A 21521-nucleotide genomic window follows, 5' to 3' on the forward strand; every position below is an offset into this window, starting at 1 on the left:
GCAAAATAATAAATGTTTTATTAGCTATTATTGACATTATTATGACTATTACTATTGTGATCCCCAATAACTTTTACTGTTATTTTGGCCCTCAAGGCAAAACGTTTAGGCGCCAATAGATTCACTCAAATTATTGATCTATGTTGCCACCTAGTGGCTGCTAAAATTAAATCACTCGTGCACAGATTTTCCTTTTCTTGAAAAAGACATTTTTCAGCTATGACATTTTTAGTTAGTTTAATTTGGCTCATTAGAAAACTGGAATGATGTCTTATAGCTTTTAAAATATCTAATAACGTTTCAAAAATATCCTGGTTATCCAGGATAATTATTTGTATCTAAGTAGTTTTACATTGTTGCAAGCCACACTGTCTTTCCCACTTAATCACAAAGATTTCATTTTACAGCAAGTTGTAGGGTGTGAAAGGGTTATGCAGGCACTTTATGCTTACCTCTGGTGTAAGCAAAGACTTCACTGCTTTCAAAAGCATTTGAAAGCAATAATAGAGGCTCTCCTGCTTTCAAATGCTTCATAATTGGTCAGCTTTTTTGGACTTTTGCCCATGTAAACAGGACAACTGAATGCAAAACTGTTTAATGAGTAAAAAAAGTCATTTTGAGCCTTTAAATAAGCTCATTTTAACATACAAAAAATGAATGTCTGCTTGTTACACAGGTATTATTTTACTATTGGTGTTAATAGTAGGAGGTATTTAGTTCATGTTTGTCCAAACACAACAAGAGAGCTTCTGAGATTTTTAAGAAGACACACAAACTGTACCTGTGAACACAGTGATGTGTTTCAGCAGATGATCTGTCATCCACACCCAAACTGAAGTCGTCTTTAGATAACCTTTATTACAGGCTAATCTTAGAAGTGTTGCTTCACATGCAGATATTTGGTAGCATGAACCTCGAACCTTTGCATTTGCTGCTACATCCACAAACATCTGTTTGCGTTATTTATATTTTATCTCAAGGACCAACACAAAGTTGGGGATAATTGGAAAGCGAAAATAAATGCAAACATGGTTGTCATTTAGTTTTTAATTACAACTGATAGGATAAAAAGTGTGGGCCGAGCATTTGTATGCAACCCTTCTGACTTTATGCTTTATAGACTCACAAGGCAATTTTAGCTTCAAATGTTTAATGACATATTTCTACCAGGGTTGAACTGACCTTTCTCCTCTTTCTTCTTTGCAAAATAACTCTTTAAAAAAAGTCAGCAGTCACGACTTTTATGTAGCTCTGGCTGTATAGGTTTAGAGTTATTGTCCATGGTGGAAAGATAACATCTGCCCCAACCTTTAGCAGCTGGTCTTCCTTCAGGATGTTCCTGCATTTATCTTGATCAATCCAATCTCCTCATTATCACTGACCAGATTCTCCATCTTTGCAGGAAACAAAAAAAGGACGATGCCTTCACCTCGTTTTACAGTGGTTTCGGTTTGTTCATAGTGATGTTCAGAGTTATTTTTCTTCAGCAGAAATAACAGCGTGGCTCTTGGGCAGTAATTCCATCCATACTTTGGATGTTTTCCCTGAGCTGACTGAGGTAAACTTTCTTTTTGCCACTCGTCCATGAAGCCCAGATTTGTGGATTAAACATCTAGTAGTGGTAAGATGGCTTTACTAATAGGTTGACCACTGAGGGTTAACAAGTTGTGCTGGATTTTATTGACTGGTACCGGGATCTAAATGTAACTGGAGACAAAACTCATCAATTGCAATTTGTAAAAACACAAAACAAAAAAAAAAAAAAAAAAAACTTTTTATCCTTCTCCAACACAGCGCATTGTATTGGCCTGTTACATAAAATATCTTAAGATTTGTGACCACAAATAATAAAATAAGCAAAGGGGAAAGTTTAAGGTGTATGCATTCTTTACAGGGCACTATAAAGAATGACTAACTGCACTTAGTCATTCTGCAGTATTGAACAACACAAAAAACTTGACAAATAACAGGAAAGAATAATAATTTATTACCCTATCATGAACATTGATTTGGACATTATTTTTACTCCAAACCCAGTGTCAAGATGGTGCAATGGATAATGTGGGAACAAGTGACTGGAATTAATGTTTGCTACCGATGCTCATATAATATTGTACAGTCGTTCACAGAGTAATAGCTGAAAAGTAATTACTTTATGAGACATGAAGATACCCTCAGCACAGTGAGAATATAAAGATCATTTCAACAGTTGTTGCATATTCTTACAAAACAGCAATGCAAATGCAAAAATTAAATAAAATAAAAAAACAGCAGAAGTACAACTAGTAAGGCATTAGGCGAATAAACATGTGTGCACACAATCACTGAAATATCAAGGCTCGTTTTTCTCCGAGGTAGAGAATGTCCATTATAAGACACAAGCTTTAAGTGACTAAGTAATTCAGCATTTTCAAGCTGGAATTATGGAAACAACGGCATTTTCTTTTCATTGATTTTTTTTTTACCAAGCTGCTTCCATTTTCTGAGAATCCTTAACACAAAAGATGCAGAAATGTGGGCGAAAGTTTCGACATCAACATTCCCCCCCGCCCCCTCACAATGCTTCCATGAACAGATTTACGCAACACAGATAAGCACTTGTTATTAAGGCAATAATTTGAATGGACTGCGCTATAGAAAACGGCGTGTGGACGGGTAGGAGTGGGCTACAGACATCGCCAGAACCAGCCTGGATCACAGTGGAGGCTGTGTGGGTAGAAACCGTGTGTGCTCAGGTCACCACAGTGTTGGAAACTCGATGTGGGAGAAGCCGGGGTCCCTCCTCAGCTCCCAGTAAGTGTTGTTGCTGACCCAGGCGTCCTCCATTGACTTCCTGTGGAGATAACATCCCAATCAGAGCCGCATGATGATGACGATGATAATGATGATGACAAAGTTATCTCACAACCTTTTAGTGACTGTGACATGACACATGTAAGACAGAAGAGACAACAATTGTAACCCTGCAAGGGGTTTTTATTTCTTTTAGATTCTGTTCCCAAAGGGAGTCAGCACTTTTTGTGTGGATCATTTATGTCAATATGCATTGAGAAACTGGTGATCTTAGTTGAAACGTACTGTTCCGGTGAAAAGTTTGCATACACTCATTGCCGACATTCATATTGATTTGGGGCTTATACTGTCTTTGGGTTTTTAGAACATTTTCAAAAATAAATGTTTTAATTTAATGAGATTTTATAACTCTGCATACAGCGCAACATACATACACCCCGACTAATTTGTCATTAAATGTCACTAACCAAGATGCAGAGAAGCCACACACTTTTATTCACAGCCAAAAAGCTTCTGGCATAGTTCTGGTTGTATATCTCATTTATTTTAAATCTGCTGGTTCCTGACCGAGCATTTAGCCGTACCCTTCATCCATTCCAAATCCAGTTCTGATGTGTTTTTGCCCTGCTGGGATACACGACTGGGTCGTTGTAGAGTTAGATCTCCCCATTACTCCACCACTCTGTACCATCCACCAGTGTCACTAAAAGCAAACAACCACATCACCATACTACCATCACCTTACTTGAGAGCTTGCATGAGTTTAAATAGAAATAATTTCCTTTTGTCATTGTGACCAAACAGCTGAATCTGGTCTTGACTGTTCACAAAACACTTTTCCTGAATACATCTGGCTTCTGGTTTCTGTTTCAGTTCGCTGCTCTCTGAGTCTTAGCAGTTCGTGGCATGTTCATGAACGTACCATACCCAATTAATTTCCTTTTCTCCGAGGGTGACAGTTTGGATCAGATTATTAAACCAGAGTGTTTCAATAGGACGATAATCCCAAAAAATAATTTAGATGAATAACGTGAAGCTGCTGAAATGGTCTTCCCAAAGTCCCAATCTTCTCATTGTGAAGCATTAACAGACTAAATATAAATGCCAGATCTGTGCCGGGAAAACAACAAATTTTAATGGTCTCTATAATATCGCGGCCTTCTCTTCCAGTAAGAAGTGTTAGATCACATCTGTTTTAATGAACGGTTTTATTTACTGGCGTACACTTTGGCTTTTGGGACAAAAACCTTTCTTTCAAGCATGTGATTCTAAGCATGTTATACTCTTCTGTATTTGTATTTATTTGTATTTAACCCAGTGGTGACTCCAGGAGGTGCTAGAGGTGCTGTAGCTCCCTCTAAAGAAGATACAGAATCCTCAAGAAAAAAATAAATAAAATGAAATAATAATTTCTATCTGATGACATGTTTTACAAATTTTGATTGTGATTAAATGAAACCAAACTGTAAAAAACAATCCCAAACAAACATAACAAAAAAACAGACAATGGTAAATTGTAATGAGCTTCATTTCACATCCTGTAAACCAGTGGGTGGTAGAGCTGGACTGCTTGGCGATTATTCAGACGGAACGACCGATTCTGCAAGAGAATATCCACCGTGTCTGTCTGAGTCGCAACAGAGAAGTTTCAGAAGAAGTGATCTAAAAACACATCCTGCTTCTGTTGCATCACTGCAGTCAGCCAGGAGCTCCTAGCAACATGCTGCAGGGCAAGTCAGGGCGAAGATCTCTTATATATCATGCAGCATTGAAAAAAGTATACAGTCTTTTTTGCTACTTTTTCAGACTTCAATAAGTTGATAGCTGTGTCTTGGACATTTCCGGTTCATCAGTGAGCTGCAAACACAGATTATCGTGTTTCTCAGGAAACTGAACCTGGGCAAAAATCTCCAGGACCCTATATCAAGACAGAGGTTTTTTTAGTGCCTTCCTCCAGAACAACAACTATCCTTTCCTTTTGTGCACGGATCTGACACCAAGTGACTGTCACCTGACGTTGGTGTTGAAGACCAAGCTTGTTTCTAAGTACATGGGTTTCAGTCGTCTTATTTTGTATTTTTATCACCGAAAAGACAGAGATTATCTATATATTGTGTTTGGTGGTATGTTGGTGACTGTAGTGTCTGTTGAATGTGCTGTAGAGAAATGTCGGGAGTCCTACTTCACAGTGCTCTCAAGAAAATGGCAAGCTCCCCTATTGCACTTTGAACCAGTTTTCAAAGTGCAGAAAACTGGTTTATGTTTGGTCAATGATCCATAAAATACCTGAGTGGCAGAGTGGATTTCATTCATATGGACTTTTTTCATTTCATATTATCTGGTTAGTTTCCAGCGTTATTAAGGCTTTTTAACTTGATGACCAATGTTGACTGAAAGCAAAATGAAACACGAGCATTACCACTGTGTTATAAAACAATCCCATCTCACAAGTACATTTAAATAGCACCTTGGTTTTGGTTTCACTAAAAGAAAGCTTTTATTGATCAAAATAATCTATTCAGCACAGAACACACACAAAAAAAATAGGAAGGAAAAGAGAATAATGAAAGTTTTCCGCTTGAACTCTAATTGTATCTACTCATGCTACCTGAAGAATTTAGGCTGATGTGACACATGGTTCTCCTCCAGGACTCTCCGTCTGTCTCTCTGCAGCTGTTCAATCCTCAGCTTTTGTTCTTCTGCTGCTTCCAAGTTCCCCTCCTCCAGCAGTCTGCCAGAGACACACGCATTCATTATGCAAACGTGGTTCAACGTTTATGTTCAATTTCCAGATTTAATCTCCACTCTGGTTTTTTTTTTGTTTGGGACTCATTAACGTAAGATAATTTAATAATATAACCAGAGAACCAATCATCTGAAGGGACAGAATTAGAGACTTTTTTTTGTTTTTTTTATTTTGATGGCTAAATCACGAATGTTTCTTCTTCTTGTGCTGCCCGAGGATAGAGGTGTTACATCTGAAGCATCCATTTTTAAATGTGAGCTAAAATTAGCTTGCTCAACCTGCTTGCTATTTTTACCGGTTTTGTTGTGGTTATTTTTGAGTGTGTGTTGAAGAAGATCACACTTTTTTGACTCTCAAGAGCATGTGATTCAGAGTCCTGATTGTCAAATTACATTATTATCTTTCGAGCATTTAAAGATACCTTTTTGAACTATTCTTAGTGAAATATTATTAAATTGTCCATTTATGTCAGTCATTACATTTAAAAAAGTATTATGTATACTCACTTTTATTAAGTTAAAGGTATATTTGAAGCATTTTTGTCTGTCAACATTATTGAGGACAGCAAATGAAAATCTAAAATTGAAAAATTATTTTCACAAAAATTAGCATGTTAACATATAAAAGGATGTTTGATATAAAAAAAGAGGTCTGTGAAGCAGCTCAGACGCTGACTCTGACTTAAAAGTATTGACCCAACCCTGACAAAATCTTGGACTAGTTTTGCTTTACAATTCCTCAAAACTGGAGTTTTTCCTTTAGTTTGCACACATTTTTCAACCAAATGTCTTCCTTCCATTCAACCTCTTATTAATATGATGAATTCAGCACAGTGAGTCTTTGCTAAATCTTTTTAGTAGAGACCTTTCGTCTTTGCTAAAGACAAAGATAAAAGGTCATTATGTTTAACAATAACCATTTGTGGCAGTCAATCTGTTTAATAGCGTAAACCATAACATAGTCCTATAATAATATTTCTGTATTAAGTCTTCTTTTATTTGTGTTTTGTAGTATTCAAATTCTAATAGAAACTAGATTCTAGGTTTACATTAGGTGCAAGACATTACATTTGATAAAAGCAATTCTCTGAAATGCAACCGTATCCCACATTTAATTGCTGCTAACATGCAGGCATATGCGGAGCTTATTTTTGCCTTTACCTCTGGTCCACTCGTAGTCTGGTGTCCGTAGGGGGCAGCAGCTGTTTCAAAGAGGGCTCCAGCTCATTTAGCTCAATTGCAAACTTTGTAAAGCCGTAGTACTGCTCATAGTTCATTGGCATCGGGCCTAGACAGAAATGAAATGAGACACATTAACCAGGAGAATTACCAGAAGAGCTGATTGCGTGCACTAATGGCAGACACATACTTGCCCTCCAGATGCAGGTAGCCGACGGCGGGTCTCCGCAGTAAACCGCTTCGTGCCACTTCCCAAACAGTCTGTGGACGACCTTTCCTTTGACATCCGTAATGGTCCCCTCCACCTCATTTACGCTCGAGTTCCAGTATCTGGCCTGAAAGAAACGGCACCAGTGAGCGACGGCCGGGGGATGGATGAGAATGGACATCTCATGGTAATGTCCTCTTCCCGTCAACAGATGATACTATTGTGTAAACAGTCCTCCCCCCCCTCCACCCTCTCGAGTGTGTGTTTGAGTGGGTGTGAGTAGCAGCAGGGATGGAGTGTGTGAGATGAGAAATGAGGATGCGTAATGAGTTCTGACATGTCCCGACTTGCTATCCTGCACAGCTTTAGGACGTCTTTCAAGTGGCACACGCAAGAAGCATCACCCTGCTCCTCTTATCAGGGCAGGCTGATGTGTATCAGCAATTTAAAAACATGCAGGGCGATGCAGATGACGGGCACCGTCTGTGTGGTTAGTTCAGACACTAATGAAGGCGAAACAGAATTTTCTCTTAACACATTCAATTTACGGACAAACATATGGTGAAAGAGAATGATGCTATAAATAATAACATTATGGTCTTAACCAGGATTAATATTTCAGACTAGCAGAAGTGGCATCACTCCCAAAGCTTAAACGCGATTGCAACACTATTATATCTTTACGTAATCGAATGGTTCTCTATGGCTGCAAAATGTTTATTTTTTATTTATTCATTTAAAACGACTGCAAGCAAAGCATGTCAGTTTAACATGGAGAAAGGTTAAGAAACTTGTATTCGTTTTCTATGAATCACCATACAAGTGATTTAGACACTTAGTATTGTTTGACTGTGGCAAAGTTTTGGAAGTATGAGAAGTTAAAGTTTTTCTTTGCTATTAAATCTGAGAGGGAGGAGCACACTCACCAGCAAATTAAGAGCTTCTCTTTTTTAAATTCCGTTCTTTTTTTGATGCACTGCCTGTACTGCAAATGAGGCGTCACACATCTATCCATCTTCCACCCGGCTGTCACTCGTGAGCAAAACACTGAGATACTTCAGAGTCTCTGCTTGAGGCAGAAACTGACCCCAGAGCTGGAGGGAGCAGTCGACCTTTTTCTGATTGACAACTGTGGCACTAAGACTTAGAGGAGCCGACTTCATTCCTGTCCTTCACACTTGGCAACAAACCACTAGAAGATTAAGGTTTGAAAATGCAAAAAGAGCTTTGTAGAATTTGAAATATATAACTTTTGTTAGTAAGATTTTCCCTGACTGTTTCTGATTTTGTTCATTGCTCTACATTTCTTATTTGCAATATCTCATTTCACATTTAATTATTGGGATTGCTTTCTAGTTTTATATAATCATTCTGCTGATTTTTGTGGTCAATGTCTCAAGAACCAGCTGTGCATGTGCACATTAGACGACAGCATTCATAACTGCTTTTGAGAATATTCAGCATAATAGGGAGAAATGAAGTAGTTTTAAGTAATTTATTACTTGGCACAAAGGTGGATGACTATTTTTGAGTTCTTTTGAAACTTTCTATAAAAATTTTAAGTATTAAAGGAAGCCCTTTAATTAAGCTGAATGTCTGATTTATTTTATAATCAGGATGGCCATTCTTTCTTCCAACAGATTGTAAAAGCAAAATAATTATTTTGTGTAAAAAAAAAAAAACAACACAAAAGTGTTTTTCAAGTGATTAACTAATAAAACACTAGGGTGATGACAAAAAAAAAATCAAGTTTATGTTTTGGGTTGTAAACCATATTTGAACAAGCGTTTAGCTTTACACACAGATAGTAAAACAAAAACGTTCTAAATACATATTTATGATGTACATCCGTTACCAGAGGAGTGTTAATGATGGTAATGAAAAAAAAAAAGTGCAAAACTTCACTTTGAATGCTTTCAGTTGTTTCCATCACCTTGATAAAAGTGATCTTGCATTGGCAAATGTTGCTGTTGGAGTTTCTGATTGAGACCTCCCCATAGTGCTCGATCCAGCGCTGACCACTGAGAATGTTGTGGATGCAGGATGTCACTTTGTTCCATTCATAGTGATCCTCAAATCTACAGTGAGCAATCACAGCAATGTCATTACAACTGTCACTCTTGGACTCTTTTTGTGCAAGAATGTCCACATAAAGATCTGCAGCTAATCTCTATATCTGTATACATGTATTGTAAGTGACAAAATGGTTGTCTTAATTTATTTCTTGGGTGTTTTAAAAAAAATCTTTTGTAGACATTATTATTCACATTTATATTGAGATCACAGCTTTAAAAACCGATACATGTCCTAAACAAACCAAAATGCACTATGACTAATGGTCAAAGTGGAAATAAAGCAAAAAACATAGAGGAAAAATACAAGGTCAGAACTGCAGTAGAATTTATTGCAGGATTTTTTTTTCCCCGCTGTAGTTAGAGTTAGAGGGAGGATAAAAAAAAGGTTGAGTCAATGCTTGTGATAATCAGAGCAAACAGACTTACCTTGGCAGCATGACATGAGTGGTACCCACAGGAACAATCTCCATCGATTTTCCCCAGAATTTGTTCTTACACCTCACATCTAAAGAAAGCGGTTTAACAAAATTACCATCGATCCTACGCAGGTTGAGAATGAATAAAAAAAAACTAAACCCCCCCCACCCCCCAAAATAACAAGCACAGTATTCACGTACCTTGCCAGAAGACAAAGTTTTTAGATTCTGCATGGCAAGCTGAAATAGGCGGGTGATGGCTAACCTGACGTTGTAGAGAAAAACACAACACATGTCTCTAACGTGTCACACACATAATATTGCTCATTCAGGTGGGACTGGTTGCCTCAGACTTATCAGTTAGTGCACATATTGTGGTATGAAGAGCTGACAAATGAACCGAAAGCAATCCTACCTGCTCACTGACAAACCGAAAGCCTTTGTCTGGACGGTCGCATTCGTACGTCTCTCCCAGAACAGGATTGAAAGGTTTTCCTCCAGTCCTGTAGAAGCTGGAAGCGTATCCCGACACAACAAATGTGGCGATATAAATCTACACAAACAGAAACCAGAGCGGTTAGAAGTGTGTGTGCGCGTGTGTGCTGATCTTTATGTCAGATTCAAACTATCCTGTGAATATTGTTCATCTTGCCTTAGTATCCACTAACGTTGGTGGAAAATTATTGCCAGATAAGATAATACTGGAGCCCAAAAGTCACGGATGCCTGCTCCACCTCATTATTTAAGGTCAGAGCACGCTCCCTCACTAACGCGACTTCTACACACTTCTTAGACAGTCTTTGTTGATGTCTCAGTGGATTTTTCTTTATGCATTTGTTGTGCTTCAACATAGATTTTCCTCATAGATTTTTTAGTCTGCAATGCACAACAACTTGTGGCAGCCTACTGTCCATGTACTTGTATAATTTATCATGCTTTGTACAGCAGACTGAATATATTACTCCACGCACAATCAATTTCTTAAAATTCTGCCATAATGCATAATACTGTCAGCGTCATCACAGATTTTGGTTGCAAAGATCTCACACAAATTTCAACATGTAAAGTTTCTCCCTTTAAAAATAAAACAAAAAACATACACAAAATATGCGCTATCCTTGGTAAAAAAAAAAAATTTACTAACCGACAAAGAACATTTAAAGTGAGCACTTTTTCTTAAAGGGGCAGACTTTGAGGACGCAGCGTCTCCTCAGAGCTCTAGTTTCCAAGCTGAGCTTCTGCCTCACCTTCAAACTAGCGCCAGCAGTTCGAAGGAGCTGCCCGCTAATTGCAAATCAGGTTTTGCAATTAGCAAAAACCTGAGGGAACTGTGCGTCTGCTGAGCTCACCACACCATACTAAACGATATTAAAGGCTTAACAGAGGAGCAATGTTGCAATAACTTCCAGAAGGAAGAGTGTCAGAATTTAAAGGCCTTAATTTACAAAGTCAAATTTCTTTTAAATCTTTTTTGATATGTGGATTATTTTTTATAACAACTGAAGGTAACATTGTGCTATAAAATGGTATTATGTGCCTAGAAAATACATAATACTGCCCCTTTAGCAGATAGTCAACACAAGACAAAAAAAAAACAAATCCCAAAGCAAAAGGACCAATTTCCTATCTCACCATTCGTTCAAAGGGGTCCTGTGTGATAGCAGCTCTGTCCAGCAGCTCGCTGTTCTCCAGCTCCTCACAGAGTCTCTGCAGGGCGTTGAGGGGCTCGTTAAGATGCACAGGCATCGCCACCTTGGATAAATCTTTACCTATGTTGTTTCTCAGGATGTTCCACATGCTGATTGTGCTGTTGGTAGGGCTGGGCGTGGGCAGACAGGATCTACGTGTATAAAGGACAGAGCCTTCTTCCACAGAACCTGCATCGGAAGAATAAGACGGATAAAGCTTGTAGGCGAGAGGCTCTCAGAGAGGGAGAAGCCATTTACCAAATTTTACCAAATGTGTCTTTGGACCTGCACGGCGAAACTTACCTGAGTTGGGTCTTTCACCCCCTGTCTCGTTGCAGAATCTGTCCATCGAAATGTTGTCACTAATGTCACTGATGTATGAGTCATCGTCTGATGCCTAAAGATGAGACCTCAGCTAGTAGACAGCTGACATACTTGCACAAAGGATGTGGACAGGTCTCTTTCAGCATCCTGTCATGTCAGCACTGGTTTTAACAAGTTGAGATGAAGGCTCTCTGAGCACACAGTGGCAGAGCTGCAGCTCGCCTCGCTGTATTTTTAGATGAAAGTAATTAACCTCTATTTTCACATTTCTGCCGCTCAAGCTGCCATGCTATTTGTCATAAAGAATGAAGAGCAGATACAAAGTTAGAAAAAATGTAAATGCTTAATGAAATCCTACATCTTCCTCTATGTAATATAACCATTAATTTTCAAGTACTGCTTTCAAAAGTAGGGTTGAAGTAGCACTTCAAATGTCAAAAATCTGTAATATTTCTCTTCAGTATGTTTGTTTTTCTCTAGAAAATTAATAAATTATTGCTGAAGAATTGCTGCGACACACCGAGATATTTCTGCAAACAGGAAAAAAATGTCTCTGAATGCCAAAAGTAATCCTCATTTCATTACCCAGCTCTGACTGTCAGGCACAACGCCACACGGGATTGTTTAGTTTACCAACCAAACTTACCTCATTTTCAGAGGAGCTAGCCGACAAGAGAACCTCTAGTGCATCAAAGAACTCTGACAAAGACTCTCCAACTGAAGTTCTGCTCTCATTGGAAACCTGGTGCACAAGAGGATGAGGGTCTTCTGCTGAGTCCTTCCTCTGAAAGGAGCGACAGTCATAGTCATAATAAGAACGAGAAAAAAAAGCAAATCAAAACTCCAGTTGTTTTGAACACATTGATTGACACTTCTGGTAAACCTTTGTAAAAACAGACTCATCTTCTACTGCAGCAGCAGAACCTCACTCTACACGTTTGATAAAAGTACTACTTTCATGTTAAAAAAAGAATTTTTTCATGAAATTTTTAAAACGCTACTGGGACTTCAGCAGAAACCATTTAGACAGGTTAGATCTGGACATTTCAGAAACAAGCACCTGGCTTGTGTTAAAAAAGGACGAGCGGGACAAGAAGTACCATACATCAACTTCACATCTTAACCAAGGGTTCCAAAAAATATGGAGGGTTTGCATTACAGCAAATATGTAAAAAGATGTATGTTTGACATGCAGGATAATGAAAAACACTGAGATCAAGCATCGTCTATCACAACATGTTCCATGAGTTGATTGGATTTCTTCTTTGGAATAAAAAAGAAAAAAAAAATTAAGCAAAAGTTGAAGGCTAACACAAAAAACCATGGAGTTTTACTAACAGAAATGGTTAGTAAAACTATAATGAATAATTTAGCTTCTCAGATTTCTTTTTGCAGGGAAGTGGAGTTTTGGTGCTGAATCTCAAAGGTCTCACAAGAGTTTTGTCTCATTTGAGAGCTTTTAATATTCCGTGGGAGCAAAATTATTGAACTTTTTCTCTTTTTAATGAAAGAAATGAAATAAGATTGTTCTAAATTTATGTTTTTAACACGATCATCTATCAACTGTGTGGTCTGACTCATAATCATTTTCTTTTTGGTCACTTCTGGACATTATAATACACTACACCATCCTCATTATTAGAACACTTTTCTCACTGGCATTTTAATGTATTTATTTACTTTACATTTTATAAAGGTTTACAGATATGTAAGGTTTCGTGTGCATATGTGTGTGTGAGTGTGTTAGATTGCATGTGTGTGTACTGTGCATTGTTGTCAGTCTGTACACTGTGAGCTTGTATCCGTGAACGTACTTGGCAAACAAAAGCTTGACTCTGATTCTAGACATTATGTAAAGTATTTTTTTAATGAAATGGCCTGAATTTAATAAAATGGGATAATAATGACAAAACTTGTTATATACAGAGGTGAGAATAGATCTGTATTACCCTGTATTATTTCTAAAACTGGTTGATTAACCTGGACTTAATCACAAAAGATGTGTTCTCATTTCCTTTTGTCCCTTAGATAATTTTCAAGGGATACAATGAACAGAATCAGCGCCCACTGTCTGCAAACCTGATTAAACAACAAAAGGGTTTACTTTAGTAGACAATGGGGAGTTTGAGGTCTTTTTCCAAGCTGTAATGATTTGCATACAGTGAAAAAAAAAGAAACTTAACATGCAACTTATTTTTTTTTTTATTATTCTTATTGCTGAGTGAAATTCAAAAAAAGGGAGAGTAGTAATAATGATGAGATGGGGTAGAAACCAAGTCGCTGCATTCCTGCACCCACCTGCACAGGGGCAGGGAGATTTATTAGTGAGGGCTCTACGATCTGGGACTCGGCATGAATCTTGTTCAGGCGCTCTCTCAGCTCAGAGTTCTGCGCTAAAGCCTGGAAAAATAATCGGTATAAACAACGTTAATGCTCACACACCCAATCCAAACTATGTTGAAAACAGCAGAAAACAAACTGCTTTCCACCGTGTCATTTTTTTTTTGCAATTTGCAAATCTATTACGCTTTACTGGTTTAAAACAGATGTGACGGGATCAGGGGGAAAAAAAGGAAAATAGTTGGCACAATAAACACCAACATTTTAATGTGGCCAATAAACGAAGACATTCCTTACCCCACGTGAGAATTTATTTGTGCCTTGTGCCAACACATTTACTCACTGATTGCGTGCCAATAATTGTGTGACGCTATAAACAGAAAACAGAAAAAGCCTCCAGGTGGGAGGCAGCAACTACAGGACACAATAATGTTGAATGTGGTCTTATTCGGGTGGGCAGACAACGTACTAGGAGGCTGTACAGCAATCCCGTTAAAAGGCTCATCAATGTGTCACGTCTAACAGGAGGTGTGGGAGGACATGCAGTGTGAGGAGGGGGGGGTTTGTGAAAGCACAAAGAGGGTGAAACACCTAAGCCACTTCCGTCGGCTGAGAGAGAGAGAGAGTGCAGCAGCCGCCGCCGCTTCACCTACCGCTGCCAGGGTGTTCTTCAGACTGACGACTTGGGGTGAGGTTGGGGGGTATGAGTCGTGATCCAGACACTGCTTCAGTCTCTCCCTCTCTGATGTGAGCGAGCTCAGTACGGATTTCATGGATGTGTGCACTGAAGCAATGAGAAAAGATTCAAACATGAACCCCTTTTTTGATACAATCTCAGAACTATGTACATCTAATGTATTTGAACATAACAGATAGTCACTTAATTATGGTTAAACAGGAAGGTTGGATTATTTTCTTCAGTTAAACCGTGTAACTCCCCACTGTGCAGGGTAGTTTTGGACACTAATTCAACAGTCTGCAAACTTATTTTGCAAAACAAAGAATAATGATGCTTGAGGTTAGTGACTACTTGTTAGTCGAAGTAATCCTTTCCTCGAACAATTTTGAGTTGTCAAATTTATGCTATGTTGTAAATTTCTCTTTTTATTGTTTTTTTTTAATGTATCAATCATTATATTATGACCACCTGCCTAATACAAACCCAATACACACCTCTCTTGGACACACACATGTAAGACAAGGCTGTACTTTTGGTTTTGACTGACTCTGTAGTTCTTCTGGAAATACTTTTACGCGGACAGTGAAACAGCGGTTCCGCTGTCTGACCATCTTGACAAAACCTCTATCAAGACGGAGGTTGCTTCATTTTGATAGAGGTTTTATCTGGAGGTTGCCAGATTGGTTGCTTGCACATCACCAAACACTGTGCAAGCAACCAATCTGGCAGTCATGCTAACCGGGTCCCGTCGTATTACATCACTTCCAATAAATAGTGGTGATGGTGAGGGATGCAAACAATGCAATGGAAAATCAATTCTTGTTCAAACTTGTTAAAATGATAAATAAGTACCACATATATGACTGTGTCTGTTCTTATTCTTACAACTGTCAAGAAGACCAATATTGCAATCCTTTTTTAAATATACAACTACAAAATCAATGTTTTACAATTTAGAATGAACTACAAAACATACCTTAATTTAATCAAATATAATTAGACGTGAAACTTCCTTCTTTGTCTAAACCTAATATTTAAAGTGAATTTACAGTTTTTAGTCAATGTGTTGTACCTGTTATCAGCATATGCCACCAATTTAAGTATCAATGATTGACTTAGATATACAATGTCCGTAAAAATAGATTTTTAGGGTGAACTATTTTCAGAATTTTGGTGGAACAACACCTTTTTGTTGTATTTACAAAATACAGCACTGGTTTTCAGAATTGCCTCTGAGAGAGGCAATTCAGGCTTCTCTGGGAGAAATCTGTTCTGACTTGCACCACAGCAAATTCATATTCATATTGCTCTAGAAATGCTAAGAAGCTACTTGTAGTCCTCCTCTGAGACAGCGCAGCACTGCTGTTCAGCAGTAAATCTAATGAAACTGCTAAATTCAAGTGGTTGCTTCTCAAAGCAGTCGTTGCACAAAGTAGGTCTCAGTGGATGTTGTCTAACGGCTCTCACCTCTCCAACACAAAGCTTACAAATCACTGCCTTGCTTCAGCAGAAACTGACTCGAAAACGATAGAAAGCAGACATGGCAATCAGTTTTTGTTTTCTTTCCCCACATGACAGAAAAATGTAATCGTTTGCAAACAGAGGTTTGACTTAATAACGTTAAAAAAGATGAAGCTTTCATTTTAAACAGCAGTTTCCTACATTAAATCATGATGATAATAGAACCGGCTTTGTGAGCCACGGGGCACGGCACATTTGCTGAATTAAAGTGGATAACAAGAGAGCAAAACTGCAGTAATATTATTTAAATATAATGTTACAAAGACTGCAGAAAGCTTGGCCTTAGGCAAGACTGAGCATTCTTGTAAAACAATATTCTGGTTTACAACCTAAGAGGTAAAAAAAAAACAGAAGAAATTATAGATTAACAGAAAACAAAATCAATATTTTGTCCAACGTCAGGGGTCAGGACCCGATGGTAAACAAAAATCAGTTGAAATAACTATCACACAATAAAGAAATACAATTGTGATGCTAAAACAGTGGGGGAAGGTTCATTAGTGCCATTGCATTACACCGATGTGTCAAACGTTGTGCTTAACTTTGATCAGTATCACTGTAGGCGTTTAGTCTGAACCTATTTTTTAAAAAGTGGTTATTTGGTAAGAGTATTCTTCATCAGACAGAGAGAATAAATGCAGGGAAAGGAAGAAATCTGGAATGGACGCAGCACAGTTGCATCGAGGACTGTCAGCCTTTGTAGATGGAGTGAATGCTCTGCTCTCAGTGCACAAAGCAGTCCACATTTGGCCAATTTTAAAAATCAAGCTCCTTTGTATCCCAGCATTATTCTGTTCGTGTGGCTGAATGCAGATCAGAGAAAGTTCTGAAGGAGAGAGCAGTCTGAGCTCAGTAAGAACAATATAGACATGAGATCTATGTCCAAGATAAAAGTATGACAACAGTTGAAAGCAGTTTCCTGCTCCTCTGACCCCTGACTGACAATATCATTAGAAAGTTTATGGGAGTATATGCAACCTCCCCAGATGTGGATGAAAGTTGTAATGCAGCTCCATGTTCATCATATGTATTTTTCATCGTAAAATATTCAAGTTGGGACCAAGGACAAGGTAAATCACTTCTAGTTGCTGTCATGTTTATCCCCTGAGGTAGTGGACAGGACATTTCCTGGACTTTCTAGGCAAAACTGAATTATTTGAAACATTAAATCCTAAATCCTTTCCAACATTATGGATTTTTGGGGACCACCATTTTTTATTTTATTTTATTTTTTTACTAATACTACTATTACTTTTCTCACATCTCTCATCTATTTTCCTTTGATCTCTGACAAGAACAAGGACTTTTTATCAACACAGTTATGGCTCTGTGGATATCGTTTTCTTTGCTAAAACATTCTCTATAAACTTAAAAAATTGTTTCTCTGTGAAAATCCTATAAGTAACTTCTGAAATGCCGCACCACCAAAAACAACACCTCATTTAAAGTAATTTAAATCCTGTCTTCTCTAATTTTAACTACAAAATTATCTTCAGCACATCTAAATGCCAAAAGGTCAAGTTGATGTGTAAATGACTGATTTCTTATTTGAATTAACAAGCAGTTTTTAGCTGATGGCAGAATGATAACAAGTAACTTGTCCTTGTTTGCAAGCATCTTAAACAGTTCATTAAAGCAAAGCAGGGAATTGGTGTATTTATTTTAAATCAAAAAGTATTTACATCCCTTATTGGAAACTACAAACTCACATGTGTAATTACTGAGGGACACTATGCTAAAATCTGTGATGTCACCATGTACACAACAGAATAGGTCATTTAAAATACAAATTCAATATCCACTCAGACCTAGAATATATTTAGGACTTCATTTTTACAAGAAATACAAATTATGTTGTTATTAATTATAGAGGCTTTCAATCCAAAGGTATTTTCACAAAGACCAGACCACCAGCAGGACAAAACTAATAACCAGACCCAACAGGTTGCAGAAGACTGACTGATTTGGCAAAAGTGACCAAAGCACGTGACAATCTACAGCAAGCTTTCCTCAAGCATCTCTCCACACTGAGATAAATCAACAGTTTTAACTCACAGTTGGAGGCAACGCGGCAGAAGTCCTCCTGCAGCTTTGCTGCGTCGGACTGCGAATCCAGGGAGACGGTGTCGACTTTGTCGCTTCCGAGTGTGGCAGTGGAGAGATTGGGGTTGGAGGCGTGAAGGCGGATCGAGCCAGAGGAGGTGCTGCTGGGTACCTGCGGTAATTGCAGGAGGAAAAGCCTTTTTATTTCACACCAGGAAAATATTGGTCACACTTTATTGTCGTTCTGGCTACCTGCAGAGTGGTTTTGACTTCTTTACTGTCGTTTTTATTGCGCCATTTTCTTTGAAGTCTCTTTTCTTTTTTGGGACTGTCCAATGGGGATGTCTAGTTAAGATAAAAGAAAAATCTAATGAGGATCAAGATTATTTTTAAAAGAAAAGGACAGTTTCACAACCTTTGCAAAATGAAAAATGTCTTTATATTTGGCAGCAGATAACTTAAATAAATACATTACGACTCGTGGTATTTGGGATATGATTTACAGTATGTCATGCCGTATTGCAGTCGCTTCAATCAGACCTGTTTTAAATGGTTAAAGCAAACAACCCGACCTGTAGTGCTTGAAAAGACGGAGCAGAATAAGTGCGTTGGAGGACTTCCATGCTCTGTATCAGGTGGTTCAGCTCCTGCAGGTAGGACTCACACACTGCTAAGTCTAATAAAAAGAAATAATAATAAAAACGACAAGACAGGATACTACGTTAGCATTTACCCTCTGGAAGATATTCACTGGTTTGGTTTATACCACTTTGAAAAGTGGTGTAAACGTGGCAAGTGTTTGGGGTGTACCACTTTTGAAAACCCAAAAGTGGTATAGAGCTCAAAATCTTTTCCAATAGGAACAATATAACCAGAAAAAAAAGGAGTTTTAGTTTTTCAAAGAAGGACATCGTTGTTCATGAAAAGAATTGAAGACAAAAGCAAACAAAAACGATACTGGAATATTAATAACAAGCCTTTGCTCACTGGATGTTCTAGCAATGTTTTGGTATTGTGAAAAAAAGAGCATTGCTAAGCAGCTTGAGGTGTTTTTAAAAAAAGTTCCTTAATTTAGAAAATCAAATCTTCTCAATAAACAGTGCGCTTAACTTCAGAAAGCATGTCAACAGAATTATAATGACGGAAAACGGAGACAAACACTCCAGCTGTAATTACAGACTTCCTTTGTTCATTAACACCACTCAGTCAGTCTTATCTGATATGCAAGTCAGATTTTACATAAGTGTCATTAGTGCTAAAGACAATATGGGAAGTTTTAAGATGACGTTAAATAGACTTCAAGATATATTGCTTGTGCAACACCTACACTGCATACTATTTATGGCTTTTATCAAATTATTTTGAACCTCTTTGTGAAATAGTCATTTTATGAACAATTCCAACAAATTATTGCTAAGAAGATTTAGATATACAAATGCTTGAGGTTACTGTGAATTTTCTCTAATCCACAAAATCCTCAAAATTATACATGCAAATCAAATTTTACATACATAACCGATGATATTTGGTTGAAACTCCTTTAGCAAAATGTACTATTTCTGATATATCAAGCATTTGGCATAATTCTGACTAGATGTCCCTTGCTGAGAAATGGTAGATTTTATTAATACTGATTGGTTTACTGGCACAACCACCGCTTTGCATTGTACTTGAATTGTCCGCATTTATCAAGTATTGCAAACAATTTCTTGCATAGGGGGGAAAATAGATCACATGGAGTGTAGCAGTCACAAGCCGGATCTCATTTCATTTCACTGTACTTTCTCCCTTCTCTACAGTTTGTAACAGAATGCGAAAGGAACTGAGGTTGTTCTGTTGAATCATTTACTAACTCAAGTTTAATCAGCCATTGTTAACACCACAAGACATAATAATTACTAGAACAAAAGGAAACAGAGATATGAGCCGTCTGTGCTTCAAAGCTGAGCATTAACTGAGTTGTTTCACCATCATTTGCGTTTCAAAAACTGTTGACAGGCAGTAGTTTTGCGGTGTTCTACTTAGCAGGGGAATTAGGAACTTCTTTGAGTGTTGCAGAGCTCACACATGTCAGTGGTCACGGTCTCACCTTTAGAGCATTTGTCCATGTCATCTGATGACTGGAGCCAGGCAGCTACCTTCGCCTGGCTGTTGGAGCTCAAAGGGAATCCTGATGCAGGATGCACCGACGACTGTCTCCGTATAGACATGACCTGCAGCAGCAAGCAAACTCTAAATTATGCACAAACAACTTTTTCTTATCAGGACATCTTTCTCTACATTGAGTAGTCAATGTAAGTCTAATTGCGTGCTATATGTAGTGCTCAGGTGCACCTTCCTCAAGGAGGGTCCCTCAGCTATGCCAGGGGAGTTGGGGGAGGGGTACATGGGGTAGAAGAAGGATTTCTCGTTGGCGCACATGGCAATCTCATTCTGTCGGTAGAGCCGATGGTGGCGCAGCTTGGAAACCCATTCGTCAAACAGCTCCTGTGACTTAATCTGCCATCAGAGTTAAACACAAGGTCAAGGAGGTGGAAACACCTGCAGGAAGTTATCAGCCAACATTTCCTCTCACAACCAAGACAATAAATTCATCTAAGTCTTTTTTTACTGTTAAGGAATCCAAAAGAAAACAAAAAACAAAAAACAAATGGAAACCATGCTGTTCTCCTGGGTGAGTTATTGTATTCATTGGCTTGGCTGGTTTACCTTCAGGTGATAGATATTCTCCTCGGCGTCAAGATCAATACACTTGGATTTCTTCTTAATGGCCATGACGGAGAGACCCACGTCAATGCAGCCATGCAGTTTCCCCTTCTCAATCTGTGAGGCAGCACCGGCACAAAATATCACAATCGTATTTGATGGATTGTTACACAAGCGCTGCGGGATGATGTGCAGTTTCAGAACGAAAGAGTAATCCCGTTATTGGCTCATGGAGGCAGACTTACTGCCTGGTTAACAACTGTGACTCGAGTAAGTAAAACACACAACATCATTTATCGCAATGATAAAGAGGCTGAGAGGAAATCATGGACTTTTGTGTGAAGATTCTCATGCATATAAGAGAAGATTTACAGAGGGCACAACGTGTTCTTTACTGTATTACTTCTCCTTCAATTTTACCACATTTTATCACATTACAGTCACACATATTAATGAATATTATTACATTTTATGCATGTAAATATTCTGAATGTTTTATTTGCTTTTTTGGGGAACAATAAACTTTACTTTGAAAGTTTCTTAAATCTCTTAACATGTGGCATACCAATACAAAGTACAACATCCTTTGGATGTGAAAGCAAAAGTAGACTTGGTCTCAAAACTGATCAAAAATGAACATTGAAAAGTTGGGAGATGTATTCATATTTGATCCCAAATTCTTCTGATACCCCTGAATAAAATCCAGGGCAGGGCATTTGCCTCTCTGAAATGAAAAGCTTGTCGTTAGATTTGGATTCTACCTACATATGAAATCTCAGTATGAACTTAGCTGTTTTATGGAGG

The 21521-nt window shown here is 38.1% G+C and overlaps 1 protein-coding gene across 5 annotated transcripts in view; it reads right to left on the reverse strand.

The window, feature by feature from the left end:
• Positions 1-1964: 1964 nt before the first annotated feature.
• Positions 1965-21521, reverse strand: part of osbpl3b (oxysterol binding protein-like 3b) — a 42886-nt gene continuing 23329 nt past the window's right edge. For 4 of the 5 annotated variants that reach the window (XM_008432516.3, XM_008432518.3, XM_008432515.3 and 1 more), the window contains 19 exons: positions 20721-20834; positions 20346-20510; positions 20101-20224; positions 18584-18687; positions 18264-18356; positions 18024-18183; positions 14422-14552; positions 13727-13828; positions 12075-12212; positions 11408-11501; positions 11049-11293; positions 9832-9969; positions 9618-9681; positions 9427-9505; positions 8859-9003; positions 6908-7052; positions 6700-6826; positions 5402-5524; positions 1965-2833 (listed from right to left, as the gene is read on the reverse strand). In XM_008432516.3, coding sequence (XP_008430738.1) covers positions 2737-2833; positions 5402-5524; positions 6700-6826; positions 6908-7052; positions 8859-9003; positions 9427-9505; positions 9618-9681; positions 9832-9969; positions 11049-11293; positions 11408-11501; positions 12075-12212; positions 13727-13828; positions 14422-14552; positions 18024-18183; positions 18264-18356; positions 18584-18687; positions 20101-20224; positions 20346-20510; positions 20721-20834 — 2388 coding nt within the window. In that variant the 3' untranslated portion in view covers positions 1965-2736. The remainder of the gene's footprint in view (positions 2834-5401; positions 5525-6699; positions 6827-6907; positions 7053-8858; positions 9004-9426; positions 9506-9617; positions 9682-9831; positions 9970-11048; positions 11294-11407; positions 11502-12074; positions 12213-13726; positions 13829-14421; positions 14553-18023; positions 18184-18263; positions 18357-18583; positions 18688-20100; positions 20225-20345; positions 20511-20720; positions 20835-21521) is intronic. The other variant, XM_081597497.1, reaches the window with a different exon arrangement.

The sequence above is a fragment of the Poecilia reticulata genome, chromosome 16, assembly GCF_904066995.2.
Source record: "Poecilia reticulata chromosome 16, P_reticulata-male-v2, whole genome shotgun sequence".
NCBI classification, from domain to species: Eukaryota; Metazoa; Chordata; class Actinopteri; order Cyprinodontiformes; family Poeciliidae; genus Poecilia; species Poecilia reticulata.